The 18707-nt window shown below is 42.0% G+C and overlaps 1 protein-coding gene across 7 annotated transcripts in view; it reads right to left on the bottom strand.

Annotated features, from left to right (window-relative positions):
- LOC135517588 (alpha-adducin-like) overlaps window positions 1-18707 on the bottom strand; it is a 53564-nt gene that overhangs the window by 5399 nt on the left and 29458 nt on the right. For 4 of the 7 annotated variants that reach the window (XR_010452052.1, XM_064942029.1, XM_064942032.1 and 1 more), the window contains exons 7-15: window positions 18440-18583; window positions 11649-11747; window positions 11217-11384; window positions 10587-10934; window positions 7936-8031; window positions 7545-7637; window positions 2294-2450; window positions 1587-1979; window positions 609-692 (exon numbers count right to left, since the gene is read on the bottom strand). Coding sequence is in view for 6 of the 7 variants with exons in the window: in XM_064942029.1 (XP_064798101.1) it covers window positions 609-692; window positions 1587-1979; window positions 2294-2450; window positions 7545-7637; window positions 7936-8031; window positions 10587-10934; window positions 11217-11384; window positions 11649-11747; window positions 18440-18583 (1582 nt within the window). In the remaining variant the exon portion in view is untranslated. The remainder of the gene's footprint in view (window positions 1-608; window positions 693-1586; window positions 1980-2293; window positions 2451-7544; window positions 7638-7935; window positions 8032-10586; window positions 10935-11216; window positions 11385-11648; window positions 11748-18439; window positions 18584-18707) is intronic. The other 3 variants (XM_064942030.1, XM_064942034.1, XM_064942033.1) reach the window with 2 other exon arrangements.

Here is an 18707-nt window from a genome sequence, read left to right as displayed (position 1 = left end):
CTCTAAAAGTCATGGCTACCTTTGGTACATTACCCATTTGTAGTGCTCTGTTGATCTTGAGGAATCCTAATCTAAGAGGATATTCCTTGGACAAAAATGTAAACCCTGAATTACACTAAACTTTCCACTACATGAGGGTTATACTACAAATCAGGATCCATAATTTTGCCAGCTAACTTTGATGAACAACCAGAAATAACAATAGACTTTCTGGTTCATTAAGAAAGATAAACATAGATGTATTTTTGTTGTTGAGTTAATGAGACAGACCATGTTCATTTCAAGTGCATCTGAAATGTTAATGTTATTTCAGAACATTTAGCCAAGATAGCTGGCTAACTCATTGATCCTACTTTGTAGTATACCCCTCTGATCTTACGGTTTGTTTGTTTCCCATATAACCCAATTAACCCCAATTGACTCAATTAGTCTCAAACCTCTTGGCCTGTTATTACACATTAAACATCACATTCAAAAGCAACTACAGTTATGTTAAAGACCACATCAAAGAAAAACAGACAGGAACCCTTGAATTCCTTGTTTTTGACCCATAACCATGGTGCCTCACACCCAGTAGTAGCCCAGGAGAAGCCCCTAGGCCAACTAACCTTCCTCTGCTCTGACAGGGGTGCTGGGGGGCGTGCAGGTCTGACTCTGACTCTTCACCTCTTCCTCAGGCTCCGGTAACGCATCTAGGGAGGAAATTGAATCAAACTTCATTTAAAAGTCCACTCCACAAACGAAAAGACGAAGGTTGTCAACTGGTCAGATTAGAGCAATGCATTCATTGAATTTGATTGAGGATTGTCAGTTACAGGGTTCATTCAAAACACACAACAACCCAGAGAAATTAGTGTAATACATTACTACCCTTACACCACCACATACAGTATATAAAAACAGCACACAGAACATAGGAGAAAAAGAACACAGGCATTGATTATTATAGGATATTGCACACAACACTGCAGAAGTAATAGAGCCCACAATGGCAACAAGACCCATGTAAGTCCACCTTCACCCCAGATAAGGAACCTCTTCCATTGGAGACGCCAATCAGATGATTAGTAGTAAACCTTTACAAACCCCAAAAGGAAAACAGGTCCATGTTAGGAGGAGGAGCAGGAGGATGAGGAAGAGTCTCTTGCCCAGGACTGATGAAAGAGATCATTCATGTTCATTTGGGGAAGGCTTCCTCGGACAGCAACAATCAGCAATTGGATTCCATTGGTTAAACAGAGATGAGTCAGATCAGATGGTAGGGGGAGGGTTGCAAAATTCTGGAAACTTTCCCCAAATTCCAAGGTTTTCCAGAAATCCTGGTGGGATGTTTCCCAGTTCAAGGATTTCCTCCCTGCTGATTCCTGGAATCCTCCAACCTGGATTTATGGAAAACCTAGACATTTTGCAACCTTCATCATGAAGAAGTGGGCATAGGCAGAGGACAGACAAGGTTTGAGGATTGGAGGGGGCTAAGTAGTGGGTAGGACGGGAACAGGATCAACCCCGGAGAGACAGAAAAGGGACTCCAGTGTCAGAATACAGAACGGAGGGCAGGCCAGAATCACTCTGCAGTCAGTCAGTACCTGGGGCCTCAAGGAGGGTGAGGGCAGCCAGTTCTGTGTTGGTGGTTCTGAGGGACTTCAGCACGGCACAGTGAAAATCCTTGTGAGGAGACTCTGGGCGGGAATCTCCCCCGTAGGCCCTGGGCCCCGACCCTGTGGACATCCCAGGGCTCTCCTGACCATCCCCCGACTGTGTCAGGGTGTCTCGGCTGGGGAAAGAGGTGGTGGTGGTGGTAGGGGTGGCCATGGAGGCTGTGGGGGGGGTCTCTGAAACATCCAGTCCCTTCTCTGGGACACAGCGGGGCTTTGGCTTCAGTGCAGGCTTCTGTGGGGAGGTATAGGGGGACAGGCCTCCCTCCCCAGGCCCAGGTGAAGGGAGCTGTGTCCTGGCTGTGGAGGACCCTTCACCCTGTACTGGATGAATGATGCAACAACAATTTGGATCTCTGTGATGGGTTGTGGGCTCCAGGAGCTTTGTGAAGAACTACCTCATACCCCACATATTGTGATTCTGTATCTTTCTGCCATTGTCATTTCTTTCTTAAAACTGTATATTGCAAACCAATTTCCCATCTGGAACTGCTGCTACTGTTCCTACTCCTACTCCTACTCCTACTACTAGAAGTTAATGGAGAAAAGAGGGTTTAATGGTGAATAAACAGTGCAGTTTGTTCTTCTCTGAGTTGGTATAACGTGACCCAAGAGGTGATCTAGGAGACAGGTCTTACCATCGGGTCCTTTCTGTTTGAGTTCCACCTCCTTGCGGTATTCCTCCAGCTCCTGGTCGAACTGCTTGTTGAAGGGGTTGGGGCCTTTCTGGTTGATGATGACTCTGGGCTGGTACTCCTTCTCTATGATGGCCTTAGATGCTGTCACCAGCTCTCCCTAGTGGTTCAGACAGGAAGAGACACATTGTTGCTAAAAAACAGGCCTGTTGTGCGTCACAAAATTAATATTGTCAGAATTTTTTAAATCAATGCCAACACTGATAATTTCTAAGTATGTTAATACTAGTAATTGGCAGGTTAAACCTGTTTAGGTGATTTCTGGTATATCATCAAAATAAATAAACCAGAGAAAAACCAAATCTCGAACTTGCACTTTGTGTATTCTACTTTAAAAAAAAATAATAAATTGATTTCACCTTAATTTAACCAGGTAGGCTAGTTGAGATCAAGTTCTCATTTACAACTGCAACCTGGCCAGTCTAGCCAGACACCCAGGTATTTGTTAGTTGTCCACATATTCTAAGTCAGAACCATCCAGAGAAGTGATGCTGCTCGGGCGGGCAGGCGCGGGCAGCGAACGGTTGAAACGCATGCAGGTTTTACTAGCGTTTAAGAGCAGTTGGAGGCCACGGAAGGAGTGTTGTATGACATTGAAGCTCTTTTGGAGATTAGTTAACAGTGTCCAAAGAAGGGCCAGATGTATACAGAATGGTGTCGTCTGCGTAGAGGTGGATCAGGGAATTACCTGCAGCAAGAACGACATCATTGATATATACAGAGAAAAAAAGTCAGTCCGAGAATCGTACCCGAATAGACTTCCAGAGGTCCAGACAATAGGCCCTCCGATTTGACACGCTGAACTCTGAGAAGTAGTTGGTGAACCAGGCGAGGCAGTCATTTGAGATGTTGAGTCTGCCGATAAGAATGCGGTGAGGTGCACCCTTGACCAGCTCAGAAACCGGATAGCACAGCAGAGAAGGTGGTCAATGATTTGTATATTAACTTAGCTTTCGAATAATTTAGAAAGGCAGGGCAGGATGGATATAGGTCTATAACAGTTTGGGTCTAGAGTGTCCCCCCCTTTGAAGAGGGGATGACCGCAGCAGCTTTCCAATCTTTAGGGATCTCGATACAAAAGAGAGGTTGAACAGACTGGTAATAGGGGTTGCAACAATGGCAGAGGATAATTTTAGAAAGAATAGTAATCATATACTTGTATACGAGAACCATATAAACTGCACACGCACCAAAAACCGTTTTGAAAAGTGCCAATAAAATCACTCATATCAATTAGGGGGGAATATCAGGTTGTATGCGCTGTTGAAACTAACACAACGACAAAAAACGCATGGAAACTGGAGATCTTTTTTACATCACTGATTAGAGAACAACCTGCAGTAGACAGTCTGCTTGCATTTCGGAGTGATGCATTTTTATTTGGAACACTTAATCTCATATCGCTATCACGTTGAAATCATTTGCACGAGAGGGAGAGATTGCACGTCCTGTTCAAACTAACAGCTCAAAAAAAAAAAAATAATCACACGGAATCTGCTAATGTGTACATCACTGGTTCGAGGACAATTTGTATTTTTAAGTGTTGCATTTTGATTTTGGAATGTCGGTTGTTGATTTCGGGAGGCTGCCATCACGGAAAAAGGAACAGACCACTTTTTCTGTTAGTTAATGTAAATTAATCACGATGCAGCATAGGATATCAACAATGACAATGATTAGCTGCTATTTAAGTGATAGTTTGACTGTCAAATCCATGCATTGGTGTGGCCAGCGACCTCAACTCTGCGTTGTAAGTCCTGCTCAACCCAGTCCATGACAAAATCAACAGTACAAAACCAATGATATTGATCTGTTTTAAGCAATACATTTCGTCATTGTGATGACTATAAACGTTTATATTAACATCACCAATCTGAGGTAAAAAGGATGTGTAATTCCACTATATTTTATGGGGTGAAAATGCTTGTGTAAAGTAGTAATAAACTGCCCACATTAGGGAAATTAGCGCAATATACAGTCACTTAAAATAGGTGCAATATGCAGAAATTGGTCCGCCATGTCCTGGTTTCTGAAATATTAATAGTTAGCCTAATTTCAGTTTGTGACAAAACAAGCAAGTTTTGAGTGTGTGGAGAATCAGTTTACCATCCAAACTGCTGAGAAATATATTTTCCATAACCCAAAATGTTTTATTTTCAGCTGGTGTACAAAACCGAAAGTAAGATGCAAAAACTAAATTTAAGAACGGGATGCATAGAACTAGCGCACATAGAACAAATACTGCTTTTTAAGCTTGCTTTCAACAAGAATGACAGATCTATAACTAATTTCCATGTGAATTTGATCAGATCGCCCAAAAAGTTACATATTGGCACTTTAATATGGCAAGATAATTCAACATGTCAATTTAAGAGGATAGATATACAGTTGAAGTTGTAAGTTTACATACACTTAGGTTGGAGTCATTAAAACTAGTTTTTCAACCACTCCACAAATTTCTTGTTAACAAACTATAGTTTTGCAAGTCGGTAAGGACATCTACTTTGTGCATGACACAATTAATTTTTCCAACAATTGTTAATTAACAGACAGATTATTTCACTTATAATTCACTGTATCACAATTCCAGTGGGTCAGAAGTTTACATACACTAAGTTGACTGTGCCCTTAAACAGCTTGGAAAATTCCAGAAAAATGTCATGGCTTTAGAAACTTCTGATAGACCAATTGACATCATTTGAGTCAATTGGAGGTGTACCTGTGAATGTATTTCAAGGCCTACCTTCAAACTCAGTGCCTCTTTGCTTGACATCATGGGAAAATCTAAAGAAATCAGCCAAGACCTCAAAAAATTTGTACAGGTACAAAAGTATCTATATCCATAGTAAAACAAGTCCTATATCTACATAACCTGAAAGGCTGCTCAGCCAGGAAGAAGCCACTGCTCCAAAACCGCCGTAAAAAAGCCAGACTATGGTTTGCAACTGCACATGGGGACAAAGATCATACTTTTTGGAGGAATGTCCTCTGGTCTGATGAAACAAAAATAGAACTGTTTGTCCATAATGACCATCGTTATGTTTGGAGGAAAAAGGGGGAGGCTTGCAAGCTGAAGAATACCATCCCAACCGTGAAGCACGGGGGCGGCAGCATCATGAGGTGGGGGTGCTTTGCTGCAGGAGGGACTGGTGCACTTCACAAAATAGATGGCATCATGAGGCAGGAAAATTATGTGGCTATATTGAAGCAACATCTCATCAAGGCATCAGTCAGGAAGTTAAAGCTTGGTCATAATAAATGAGTCTTCCAAATGGACAATGACCCCAAGCGTACTTCCAAAGTGGTGGCAAAATGGCTAAAGGACAACAAAGTCAAGGTATTGGAGTGGCCATCACAAAGTCCAGACCTCAATCCTTTAGAAAATGTATGGGCAGAACTGAGAAAGCTTGACCCAAGTTGAACAATTTAAAGGCAATGCTACCAAATACTAATTGAGTGTAGGTAAACTTCTGACCGACTGGGAATGTGATGAAAGAAATAAAAGCTTAAATAAATCATTCTCTCTACTATTATTATTCTGACATTTCACATTCTTAAAATAAAGTGGTGATCCTAACTGACCTAAGACAGGGAACTTTTACGAGGATTAAATGTCAGGAATTGTGAAAAACTGAGTTTAAGTTTATTTGGCTGAGGTGTATGTAAACCTCTGACTTCAACTGTACATACATTGCCCACTCACAAACTATTGCAAAAATGACATTATCGCACTCATTTAACCATATAGAGTTTTAAAAAATGCTCTAAAACACAATTTATCGGGGCGCCTGAACGTTTGACGTCACTACTAGTATGGAGCATTTCAAAGCAGTCTGGACAATAGGGCCTATTCAATTTGTCTTAAATGTTTGTACCTCACCTTGGAGTCCTATATATGGGGCGATGAAGAACAGGGCCGCATTCAACAGGGCACAACATTGTGGAACATTGAGATAGAAATATGTAAATAATGTTGAATAAATTGGCTCTCTCTGACATGTGACTTGAAGGAATCACAACTCTATTTCTAGCTGCAATATTCCACAATGGTTGCCTAACATGCTCCAGATATCACACAGAAAAACAGAAGTGAGGTGAGAGGTCATGGAAGGTCAGGAAGTACCTTTCTAAAAGACTTAGAAGGACTATTGGCCTCTGACAAATCGAGGCTGGCAATAGTGTCCGTACAGCCAGACAGAGGGGCGTCCTGCAATAGTAAACTGAGTGAGGGGGGCAGAACCCAGTCCGAGAACACACATTTGTTACAATACGCATAGTCACACACACGCAGCGTTTGTTTCAGGGAGGTGAATTGGGCAGTCTCGAGCGTGATCATGATTAAAACAAATGGCTCTGGATCATGCATTGCAACACACCACAGGAGTGTGTGCAAGTCAAACTACAGAGACAAACACCCAATACAATGCATAAGGCTAGATTTAATGCTATCAAATCACACAAAACCAAAAGGTTACAACTAACAGTGAAGAAAGGTTAAGAGAAAACCAACAGCTCTTTCTCAATTCAGTCCTTCTAAAGACCTTCAATAGTAAAAATCTGATCACATAATGCACATTACATTGGTCAGCAGACAAACACTTCAACAATGGCCTCAGTAGTCCTCCCAAAAAAATCATTCAAATGAAACTAGCAAAACCTCAATAACAAATTATGAATGGGATCCGCCAGAGGTCAAAGGAAGGCAAACCAATAACATGCAAACTCAACTCTGAAGTCATATGAAAGCAATCCGACAGACCTGAAGGCCACCAGTGCTGAAGGCTAACAGCATGTTGGGGTTAGTCATCAAAAGGAGGATAATCTAACATCAACCAAAGGGGATGGACACAACCCGTCCTGTGACGCAGCATGAAGTTTACAGAACTTCTGTGATTAAATAATAACCAAGTTAACTTAAATGTCAGCGGGGGGTTATCAAATCAGACCTGGGTTCAAATACTGGAAATTGGAAATCATTCAAATACTTTTAGCCTTTGCTTTGAGCGCAAGGTTTGCAGTTCTGCAACTATTATATTTGTTCCATTGCTCCAGGCAAACTCAATCAAACCAAGCTTAAGAATTTGAAATGTGGTCCGGCTCGGGGTTAAGCATTTAGGGCAGCACACACACATCTCTATTTTTGCAGGGTTTGTCTGGTGGCTGTGAGGTGCGGCAGGGCACAGGAGGGACTCACCTGGACAAAGGAGCAGTCCACCATGCTTCCAGCACAAAGCACCTGGGACTCAGGCCCTGCAGTCTTGATGTCCTTAAGGTTCTGCTCTCGGATCTAGAGGGTGGTTGCAGACAGAAAGAGGGGTTGGATACGGAGGCACAGGCATGCATTGAATAACACAAAGACAGAAATCCTGATTCTCTACCATTCTTACGAAGTGTGCACTACCACTCATGGATTCAATTTTTTGTTGTTGAAAAATCGCTCCAGCCAACACTTACACCAACCTAATGCTTTAAATCCATGATGAACAGTGTATAAGTGCACACTACAGGAGTAGGGCAGAGAGTTGGGACCCAAATCAACCCATGTTGAAATAATTGACAGAGTCCATGTTAAAATGATATCCTACCTTGTTCCTCATCTCCAGCACCTCCTTGGGGTTTGTGTTGAGCGGGACAAACTGATTGGCTACTGCAGCCTGTCGCATCCCTTCCTCATTCGTCCACTGTAATTACCAAAGCAACAATTCAAATAAACTGCCTAGAACGATGCTGCCAAAATAACATGAAAAAACAGCCGCAAAAGATTCATATACAGACTACGCAGGTTTTTTCAGGACAATAATAATTAGGTCATGCATTTCAAACTTAAAAAATTGAGAAGGTATGAAAAAAATAACAAAAACACCTGGAAGCAGTAAACCAATGATGATACATCTTTTGGCATGATGGCTCTGTATTTCATAGTTCGAGAAAGTACACACTGAACAGTCCTTTTCAGTATTAAGTTACTGGTATTTTTATGTAATTATCTAACAGGCATAGGTTATTGAATGTTTCCTCAAAAGATGCACCATCATCATCATCATCATTGATACTCTGGCTGTTACTCGTAGACTTCAAAAACGGAGAAAACAAAAAAACAAAAAAAGAGCAACTGAAGACATCACAAGAAGATGAGACCGTGGACGGGGAGGGGGTGAGGACGTGGAAGGGTGAGGCGATGATGGCGCTGGCTTACAGTACAGTAGAAGCTATGTACTGTGTGTCGACCAGCGAGCTAGCAGCAATGTGTTGAGGCGTGAGAGAGTGGGCATCACCAAGTCATTTCCCAGGCTAACACACAGTACAGTAACAGAACAACAGGGATAAAGAAAAAAACACACCGACAGACGAGACACTCGTCCACCATTCACTGACTGACAGAATGACTAATTGGAAAAACACACCAAATTAGTGTTACCCCCAAGAATTACATTTTATACAAGTTAAATGGTCCTTAGTTTACGTTTAGTTAAAAGGGGCTGCCATTATGCAATGGTATTTTGATCTACTACTGAACACCTTTCTTATGACAGCTGTGGAGAAAAAAACCCTCTGGAGCTGTCATGAAGGTAATGAACTGGACTGTTCTGGGAGTTCTTGACAGAGGTATTTAAACAGAAACGATGGGAAAGCTCAGGCCAGGATGGAAAGAAAAAGATTGAGCTTTTAATTTTATTTTTTATAGATGTGATTAAATGAGCAGCCGCTGAATCTACTTTTAGCCTTCATGCAAATATTTATATTTTTTCCACTTTTTTTTGATGCACTTACTGGAAAGCATGTTACTATGCATTTTGCCTTGGAGTAGCATAAGCTATGGGTTCTTTTCTGTTTAAGAGATGTTTCAGCTGGGCTGTTAAAACTGTTAGGTGCCAAACCAAAAACTAGATGAGGAAGAGGCAAAGGGCATCTGGGATGTAGTTAGGAAACATGGGATGGACATGTAAACATGATATACTCACTGATTATGTACCGAGTCTCACAACACAACACTTTCTCCTACTTCCCAGAGGAGGTAATTGTTTCAAAAGTCAAAAACGGGGTAAATGTCTTGTTTAAAAATGTTACTAAACATATTCGCTCATGCAGGGGATCACAAATTAAATGTCATATTATCAGCCCTGGAGAGTTGGGAGGTGGTTCAGGATTCAAGAATAGAGGGGGCAGAGTCACAAAAAAGCAGGCTATGACTCATGATATTCTGATTTCAATTCCGTACCAAAAGCAGGGCGGCCTTGCGCCTTATTCACTCTTGTCTGTGGATTTAACTGTGATGTAATTGGCTGTCTGGCTGAAGGACCAGCTACAAGAGATAGAGGTAACTTCCTCAGTTACAAAGGTCAAACAATGCTCAAAATAAAGAGGCATGCTAGCTTTGAAGTGCATCTACAAAAGGGGGACACTGTTTATCTATAATTTAGTGTATGGTTCTATTACATTAGCTAGTAATTAGTAATACATAGTCACTCATATCAACTGTGGTACAAAAATTGTGTGCAACACCGTAGAAAGGTATGAGGGTTTGCTTTAGTAAAATGCATCCTACGTTTTGCTTGAGTTTAATACTGCACTAACTTCCCTGGGTGTACAGTTATAAAAGCTACAGACCAGACACACAACACCAGACAGAAAGGAACGAGAATACATCTGTAAAGCAACAGTAGTGGTTGGTTAGCAACATCATCGAGCCACGCCCACTCTGGGCTCATGCAACGCCCCTGTCGCTCCTCCTCCCGGAGAGCACCTACAATGCATCTGACTACTCATGCAACACCGCATGCGCTGGGCTGCTGGGGTGGCACCCTAAAGCCTGAGGGAACAAAGGAAGGAAAGGGGAGGGGTGGGACTAAGATGAGGAATAGAGGGAGGGACCAACCGCTTAAGAGAGTGGTTCGTAGGGAAAACAACTTCTTCAGACAGTAAGTTATAGGAACAAAGAAGTGCATTTAAGGGAATGAAAAGGGGGAACCAGGATATATAAAATCTCTTAAGCAGTTATTAAAAGTCTGGTCTTTGGACTGGCTAGAGAGAGGAAAATAGAGCAAAACTACCACAATGGGAATTAGTTAAATACTGTTCAGATACATCCAAACACTGGAGCTGTCTGGAGAAGTAGCTATATCACAGGGTCTAAATAGATCACAGGATCCATTTCACTCCAACCTTAGAGTGCCAACCAGCTGCCCTGTCATCAACTAGCTGAACTGTAACTATGAACAATAAGGTAGGCACAGACCAAGCAGTTGGTAATACAGCTTGGCACGCAGACACTGGACGAGAGAGACTGCAGCAAGGGTTTGACGTGATCGTGTGTAATGTTCGTCCACACCTTAGTCTTCGACTTGGGGCTGCCACCGTCGGGCCCTTCCTCGTAGGCCTCTTCCGGCCGGCCCGAGTTGGGCCAGCGGGTCGTGTCACGCTGCTGCCTCTGAAAGCTGTGCTTGAGAGGGGAGCGAGCGCCCGAGTCACTGTCCTCGGCATAGGAATAGCCCGTGGCCGAGGGAGCCATCTCTATGTCGCTGCTGAACTTTTTAGCTTTGTCTCGCAGGGCAGGGCACCTGTAGGGGTAGCCTGTCCTGTAACCCTAGAGAAAGAGAGGTTTTTTTAATGAAAGGGGATAAAGCAAGGCATATCAAATATTGTTGATAGTAATCTACAGTATTAATAATTATATTTCACATGAAAATCGTAAGACTGTAAGAAAATGTTATCCCGGTAGTCTCATATCTGTTTGTACTGTCTTACCAACTCCTACGGTCAAACAACATTTGGCAATGACCATAGGAGATGGCAAGACAACAAACAGATCTGGGACCAGTCTATGAAAAGGTATCATTACTCTCAAGACTAATAGATGAATTCCTACCAGGTTATCCAGCATCCTCATGTAAGCCTCAAACTCCTGCTCCCCGACCAGCCATTTCGGGTGTGTGGAGCCCTCGACATACTCAGAGCACCGTGGCCGGGATTTGTACTTAGCAGGGTCCAGCATCACCAGGTTACCAGGTCCTCCAGCACTGGCTAGGGTGCGCACCTGGACACACACACAAACACATTGAATTACTTTGTGTGGGACTGTCACAGACACAATCATGTCACATGCAGAAGTATTGTGTTTGGTATATGTTGTGCTTTGATTTCAAATGCTCAAAGAGTTGGCATCTTGCCTGAGAGTAACAGTATAACCTCCTCTTTATAATAATACAATATGATATATCATTGATCAAGACCGGCCGCAGAGAAGAGGCCCTGGAGCAGATTCTCACAGAAATCAAGTTTGGTCTGAAAACTGTCCTACCTGGATCTCACATGCAGTGACCAGGTTGTGGATATAGTAGAAGGCTTCCTCCACAGTCTCCCCAACAGACACCAGACCATGGTTTCTCAGGATAAGAACCTAGAGGACAAATAACATCCAAACAACTCAGTGTACCCACACACACTGTCCACTCTCTCACCACAGACATGTCGGGCCAGTTTCCACAGACAGATTAAGCCATGTTGTGACTGCCCTGAATTTGTCTGAACCGTCCCAGTGCTACTCCTGCCAATGGGGTGCTTCCGCTTTAATTCCCTATTAAATAGCCAGCATCAGCCGTGCAAAAGTGGGTTGTGATATTGGGCGAGAGAGGAAGTGTTCAACACTCAGCTTGGAAAGTCGTTCATACCCCGGTTGTTTTGTTGTATTTAAAAGTTTGTACTGTATCTGTGTCGCAAGATCAACCAGTATCGGATCTACTTATGTCCATTGTTGGACTACCGATCTACGTTGGTCTCAGCTGTTCTCCTTGACCTTTCTCCGCTGGAGATCTGTTGGGCGGATTGGATTGTCTGACTGACCACCACTTCTGCATTTGTTTTGGGGTGATTTATACCGTGTTGGTTTATGTATTCAGTTGTAGTTGAAGACTTCTGAGATTTGATACTCTTTATTATGTGTGAAACTGGAGTTTAATGCAATCTGATTGTATGAAGGAGATGGGTTTCACGCATCATTTAATGGAAAGACAATTGTGTGACTGAGGTCACTCGGGTGCACTGCACTCCTTTACCTGGGCTGGGCTTTTTTATTTATGACCGAGGTAATGGACATTTACCAGTGAACCAAGGTTGTTATTGTTTTGTGACTTAAATTGACTGATCATTTACTTTGGTAATACAACCAACGCAAAAGGAACAGTTGTTTTGAAGTTATTTCCAATGTTTTAAGGGTTCATGAAAAGTATATTTCCATACTGACTTTTAAATTAGTCCTTTGTATTGGTGTAGACTTGACTCATTCCCTCACAAACAAAAAGGAGAAATCAATATTTTCCTCTGGTAGGCACAACCTACCTGGCATCCCTAACAAACCACCACAAGACAAAACCATTACATAAAAAAAATGGCACCCCTAAACATTTAGAAATAACCAAAGCAAATCTTGTGTGTAGATTGTTAAGGAATTAAAACAATGGATTCAACCTAATAAAATGTGCTCATTCATATCATACCTGTCAATGGGAATTACACAGGGTCATTCTGACAATGCAAATAATAATGTGAATACTGATGATGTGAATGGAGATAATGGAGTTGATTTGGGCCAGAGCCCTCGGAATCTGCATGCTCGGTCTGGACCACAGGCGGTCTAACCAGTTACTCTCTTATTGACATGTGGAAGTTCTGCGCTAGCCCTCCCTCTGACACCCAACCTTCCTCCATCGTCTGGTTTATCTCCAGAGGTTGTAGTCTTACAACTTCAAGGTGACATCCTTGATTTTCATCAGACTCAACATCTCCAAACTCTAATCCCCCATAAATTTAAATGTCTGAGTGAAGAGCAACAGAGGGCAATGGAATATATTTTCCGGATGATTTAAATATTGACTAGCTCAACCGACCAGGTTGCATAGGAATTAAATCATCAACATGAATTGATCACATCTTTACTCGTGCTGCAGAAATTTGCTTTAAAGCAGTATCAAAATCCATAGGATGGAGTGATCACAATATAATAGCCATATCTAGGAAAACCAAAGTTCCAAAGGCTGGGCCTAATATAGTGTATCGGAGGTCATACAATAAGTATGACTGATTCATATGTTGTTGATAATGTAAAGAATATTTACTGGTCTGTAGTGTGTAATGAGGAGCAACCAGATGCTGCAATTGACACATTTCTGAAATGTCTTATTCCAGTTACTAATAAGCACGCACCCATTAAGAAAATGACTGTAAAAACTGTTAAATCCCCTTGGATTGATGAAGAATTGAACAATTGTATGGTTGAGAGGGTTGAGGCAAAAGGTATGGCAAATAAATCTGGCAGCCCAACTGATTGACTGTACTGCAAATTAATAAATCATGACTAAACTAAATAAAAATAAACCATACTATGAAACAAAAAATTCTATAAAGAATGATAGTAAAAAGCTTTGAGAAAAAGCCAACTCGGCGCCATCATTCATTGAATCAGATGGCTCATTCATCAAAGGCAACTGATAATGCCAACTACTTAATGACTTGTTCCATTGGCGAGATAAACAAACTTAGGGACGACATGCCAGCAACAAACGCTGACACTACACATCCAAGTATATTGGACCAAGTTATGAGACAAGAATTGTACTTTTGAATTCCGTAAAGTCAGTGTGAAGGAGGTGATTTTTTTTTATTGTTGTCTATCAACAATGACAAGCCACCATGGTCTGACAATCTGGATGGAAAAATACTGTTTTTCCACATCTTCAATTTAAGCCAACTAGAAAGTGTGTGATCTCAGGCCTGTAGGAAAGCTAGTCATTCCCCTACCCAAAAATAGTAAAGTCTCCTTTACTGGCTCCAATAGCCAACCAATCAGCCCGTTACCAACCCGTAGTAAACTTCTGGAAGAAATTGTGTTTGACCAGATTCACAGTAAACAAATTAACAACAGAATATCAGCATACTTATAGGGAAGGACACTCAACAAGCACAGCACTTACACAAATGACTGATTGGCTGAGAGAAATTGATGATAAAATTAATGTGGGGGCTGTCTTGTTAGACTTCAGTGCAGCTTTTGACATTATCGATCATAGTCTGCTGCTGGAAAAACGTGTGTGTTATGGCTTTACACCCCCTGCTATAATGTGGATAAAGAGTTACTTGTCTAACAGAACACAGGGGGTGTTCTTTAAATGGAAGCCTCTCAAATGTAATCCAGGTAGAAGCAGGAATTCCCCAGGGTAGCTGTTTATTTTTGAACTAACAACATGCCACTGACTTTGAGCAAAACCAGAGTGTATGCGGATGACTCAACACTATACACGTCAGCTACTGCAGCAACTGAAATGACTGCAACACTTAAAGAGCTGCAGTTAGTTTCAGAGTGGGTGGCAAGGAATAAGTTAGATCTAAATATTTATAAAACTAAAAGCATTGTATTTGGAACAAAAAAAACTCACTGCACACCAAACCTCAACTAAATATTGTAATAATTTGTGGAAATTGAACAAGTTGAGATGACTAAACTGCTTGGAGTACCCTAGATTGTAAACGGTCATGATCAAAAAACATTGATACAATAGTAGCTGAGATGGGGAGAAGTACAGTTGAAGTCGGACGTTTACATACACCTTAGCCAAATACATTTACTCAGTTATTCACAATTCCTGACATTAGATCCGTGTTAAAAATTCCCTGTCTTAGGTCAGTTAGGATCTCCACTTTATTTTAAGAATGTGAAATGTCAGAATAATAGCAGAGACAAGGATTTATTTCAGCTTTTATTCCTTTCATCACATTCCCAGTGGTTCAGAAGTTTACCTAACCTCAATTAGTATTTGGTAGCATTGCCCTTAAAATTGTTTAACTTGGGTCAAACTTTTTGGGTAGCCTTCAAAAGGCTTCCCACAATAAGTTGATAGAGCTGGTGTAACCGAGTCAGGTTTGTAGGCCTCCTTGCTTGCACATGCCTTTTCAGTTTTGCCCACAACTTTTCTATGGGATTGAGGTCAGGGCTTTGTGATGGCCACTCCAATACCTTGACTTAGTTGTCCTTCAGCCATTTTGCCACAACTTTGAAAGTATTCTTGGGGTCATTGTCCATTTGGAAGACCCATTTGCAACCAAGCTTTAACTTCCTGACTGATGTCTTGAGATGTTGCTTCAATATATTCACATAATTTTCCTGCCTCATGATGCCATCTATTTTGTGAAGTGCAGCAGTCCCTCCTGCAGCAAAGCACCCCCACAACATGATGCTGCCACCCCCGTGCTTCACGGTTGGGATGGTGTTCTTCGGCTTGCAAGCCTCCTCCGTTTTCCTCCAAACAAAACGATGGTCATTATGGTCAAACAGTTCTATTTTTGTTTCATCAGACCAGAGGACATTTCTCCAAAAAGTAAAATCTTTGTTCCCATGTGCAGTTGCAAATCATAGTCTGGCTTTTTTAATGGCGGTTTTGGAGCGTTGGCTTCTTCCTTGCTGAGTGGCCTTTCAGGTCGATATAGGACTCGCTTTACTGTGGATATAGATACTTTTGTACCGGTTTCCTCCAGCATCTTCATATGGTCCTTTGCTGTTGTTCTGGGATTGTTTTGCACTTTTCACACCAAAGTATGTTCATCTCTCATACCTGAAAGGTATGACGGCTGTGTGGTCCAATGGTGTTTATCCAGATGAACGTGGTACCTTCGGACGAGAGGTCGACCTATGATTTTTCAACGCCGATACAGATAATTGGAGGACCAAAAAAGCCATTAGCGATTAAAATCAGCCAATTTTTATTTATTTATTTGTAATAATGACAATCACAACAATACTGAATGAACAATTATTTTAACTTAATATAATACATCAATAAAAATCAAATTAGCCTTAAATAAATAATGAAACATGTTCAATTTGGTTTAAATAATGCAAAAACAAAGTGTTTTTTTCCCCCCAAAATGGCAAGGACTATATAGGCGGGTGTAGCAAATGTGTCCTCTGAACTACTGAGAGCTGAAAGAGGACATGTCTCACGCCTTACGGCCAGTTTCCCCTCTGCTGAGGAATTGGAGGAGATTGATGGCTACAAGGTCCTGGATATCGTTGAAGAGGAAAGTGATTAAACTTTCTCAGACAAAGAAGTCTCAATCCTTAACTTCTTGGCGCATCCATCCCGTTAAACGGGATCATTTTGTCAACATCTGCTGAATTGCAGAGCGCCAAATTCAAATTCCTAAAAATATAAAATTTTCATGAAATCACAAGTGCAATATAGCAAAACACAGTTTAGCTTGTTGTTAATCCACCTGGCGTGTCAGATTTAAAAACAGATTTACAGCAAAAGCTATCCAAGTGTATGTTAAGACATCTCTCTCAGCAGACAAAACATTACAAACAACTAGCAGCAAAGTAGATTGGTCACGAAAGTCAGAAAAGCAATAAAATGAATCGCTTACCTTTGATGGTCTTCGGATGTTTGCAGTCACGAGACTCCCAGTTACACAATAAAATGTTCCTTTTGTTTGACAAAGATAATTTTTATATCCAAAAACCTCCATTTGGTTGGCGTGTTATGTTCAGAAATCCACAGGCTCGAGCGGTCACGACATCGCAGACGAAAATTGCAAATGCAAAATAAGTTATTTCCAATGTTTTAAGGATTTATGAAAAGTGTATTTCCATACTGACTTTTACATGAGTCCTTTGTACTGGTGTCGACTTGACAGACCAGACTCATTCCCTCACAAACAAAATAGAGAAATCAATATTTTCTCTGGTAGGCACAACCTACCTGGCACCCCTAACAAACAATAACCTCAAGTTAAAACCATTACAATGTGTGCACGCACGCACGCTTGCAAACAAAATCGCCACCCCGCTGATCCTCAACACTGGGCCCCACAAGTGTGTGTTCTGAGCCCTCTCCTGTACTCCCTGTTCACCCACGACTGCGTGGCCATGCACGCCTCCAACTCAATCATCAAGTTTGCGGACGACACTACAGTGGTAGGTTTGATTACCAACAACGACGAGACTGCCTACAGGGAGGAGGTGAGGGCCCTCGGAGTGTGGTGTCAGGAAAATAACCTCACACTCAATGTCAACAAAACAAAGGAGATGATTGTGGACTTCAGGAAACAGCAGAGGGAGCACCCCCCTATCCACAGATGGGACAGTAGTGGAGAGGGTAGTAAGTTTTAAGCTCCTTGGCATACACATCACGGATAAACTGAATTGCTCCACCCACACAGACAGCGTTGTGAAGATGGCGCAGCAGCGCCTCTTCAACCTCAGGAGGCTGAAGAAATTTGGCTTGTCATCAAAAGCACTCACAAACTTCTACAGATACACGATCGAGAGCATCCTGTCGGGCTGTATCACCACCTGGTACGGTAACTGCTCTGCCCACAACCATAAGGCTCTCCAGAGGGTAGTGAGGTGTGCACAACGCATCACCGGGGGCAAACTACCTGCCCTCCAGAACACCTACACCACCCGATGTCACAGGAAGGCCATAAAGATCATCAAGGACAACAACGTGATAGTGATAGCCTGTTCACCCCGCTGTCATCCAGCAGGCGAGGTCAGTACAGGTGCATCAAAGCAGGGACCAAGAGACTGGAAAAACAGCTTCTATCTCAAGGCCATCAGACTGTTAAACAGCCACCACTAACATTGAGTGGCTGCTGCCAACATACTGACTCAACTCCAGCCACTTTAATAATGGAAATTGATGTAAAAATGTATCACTAGCCACTTTAAACTATGCCACTTTATGTTTATAGACCCTCCATTACTCATCTCATATGTATATACTGTACTCTATACGATCTACTGCATCTTGCCTATGCCGTTCTGTACCATCACTCATTCATGTATCTTTATGTACATATTCTTTATCCCTTTATACTTGTGTGTGTGTGTGTGTATATAAGGTAGTAGTTGTGGAATTGTTAGGTTAGATTACTCGTTGGTTATTACTGCATTGTCGGAACTAGAAGCACAAGCATTTCGCTACACTCGCATTAACATCTGCTAACCACGTGTATGTGACAAATACAATTTGATTTGAAAATGTATTCTCAAACCCTCCCTAGCCTGGCCCCCATACTTTTGAACCCTTCTTCTGGTACCTTGCTGGTTGGCCCCAGGTTCTTCTGTATGAGGACGTTCTCCTCTTTGTCTATGATGATGCCGTGGTAGTCATGGTAAGCCACCTCTCCCAGGGTCAGGGCCTCTGGAGAGATGGGTAACAGGCCACACTTCATGGCCGACACCTGAAATACAAGACAAGTTATTTACCAATAGGGACATGGCCTCTGGAGAGATGGGCAGCAGATATCATTTCATGGCCGACACCTGAAACACAACACACAGAGACTGTAATTACACCACAACAGC

Source organism: Oncorhynchus masou, chromosome 28 (assembly GCF_036934945.1).
Source record: "Oncorhynchus masou masou isolate Uvic2021 chromosome 28, UVic_Omas_1.1, whole genome shotgun sequence".
NCBI lineage: Eukaryota > Metazoa > Chordata > Actinopteri > Salmoniformes > Salmonidae > Oncorhynchus > Oncorhynchus masou.
Note: the sequence above shows the minus strand (reverse complement) of the source record. Positions and strands in the feature narration are given on the sequence as shown.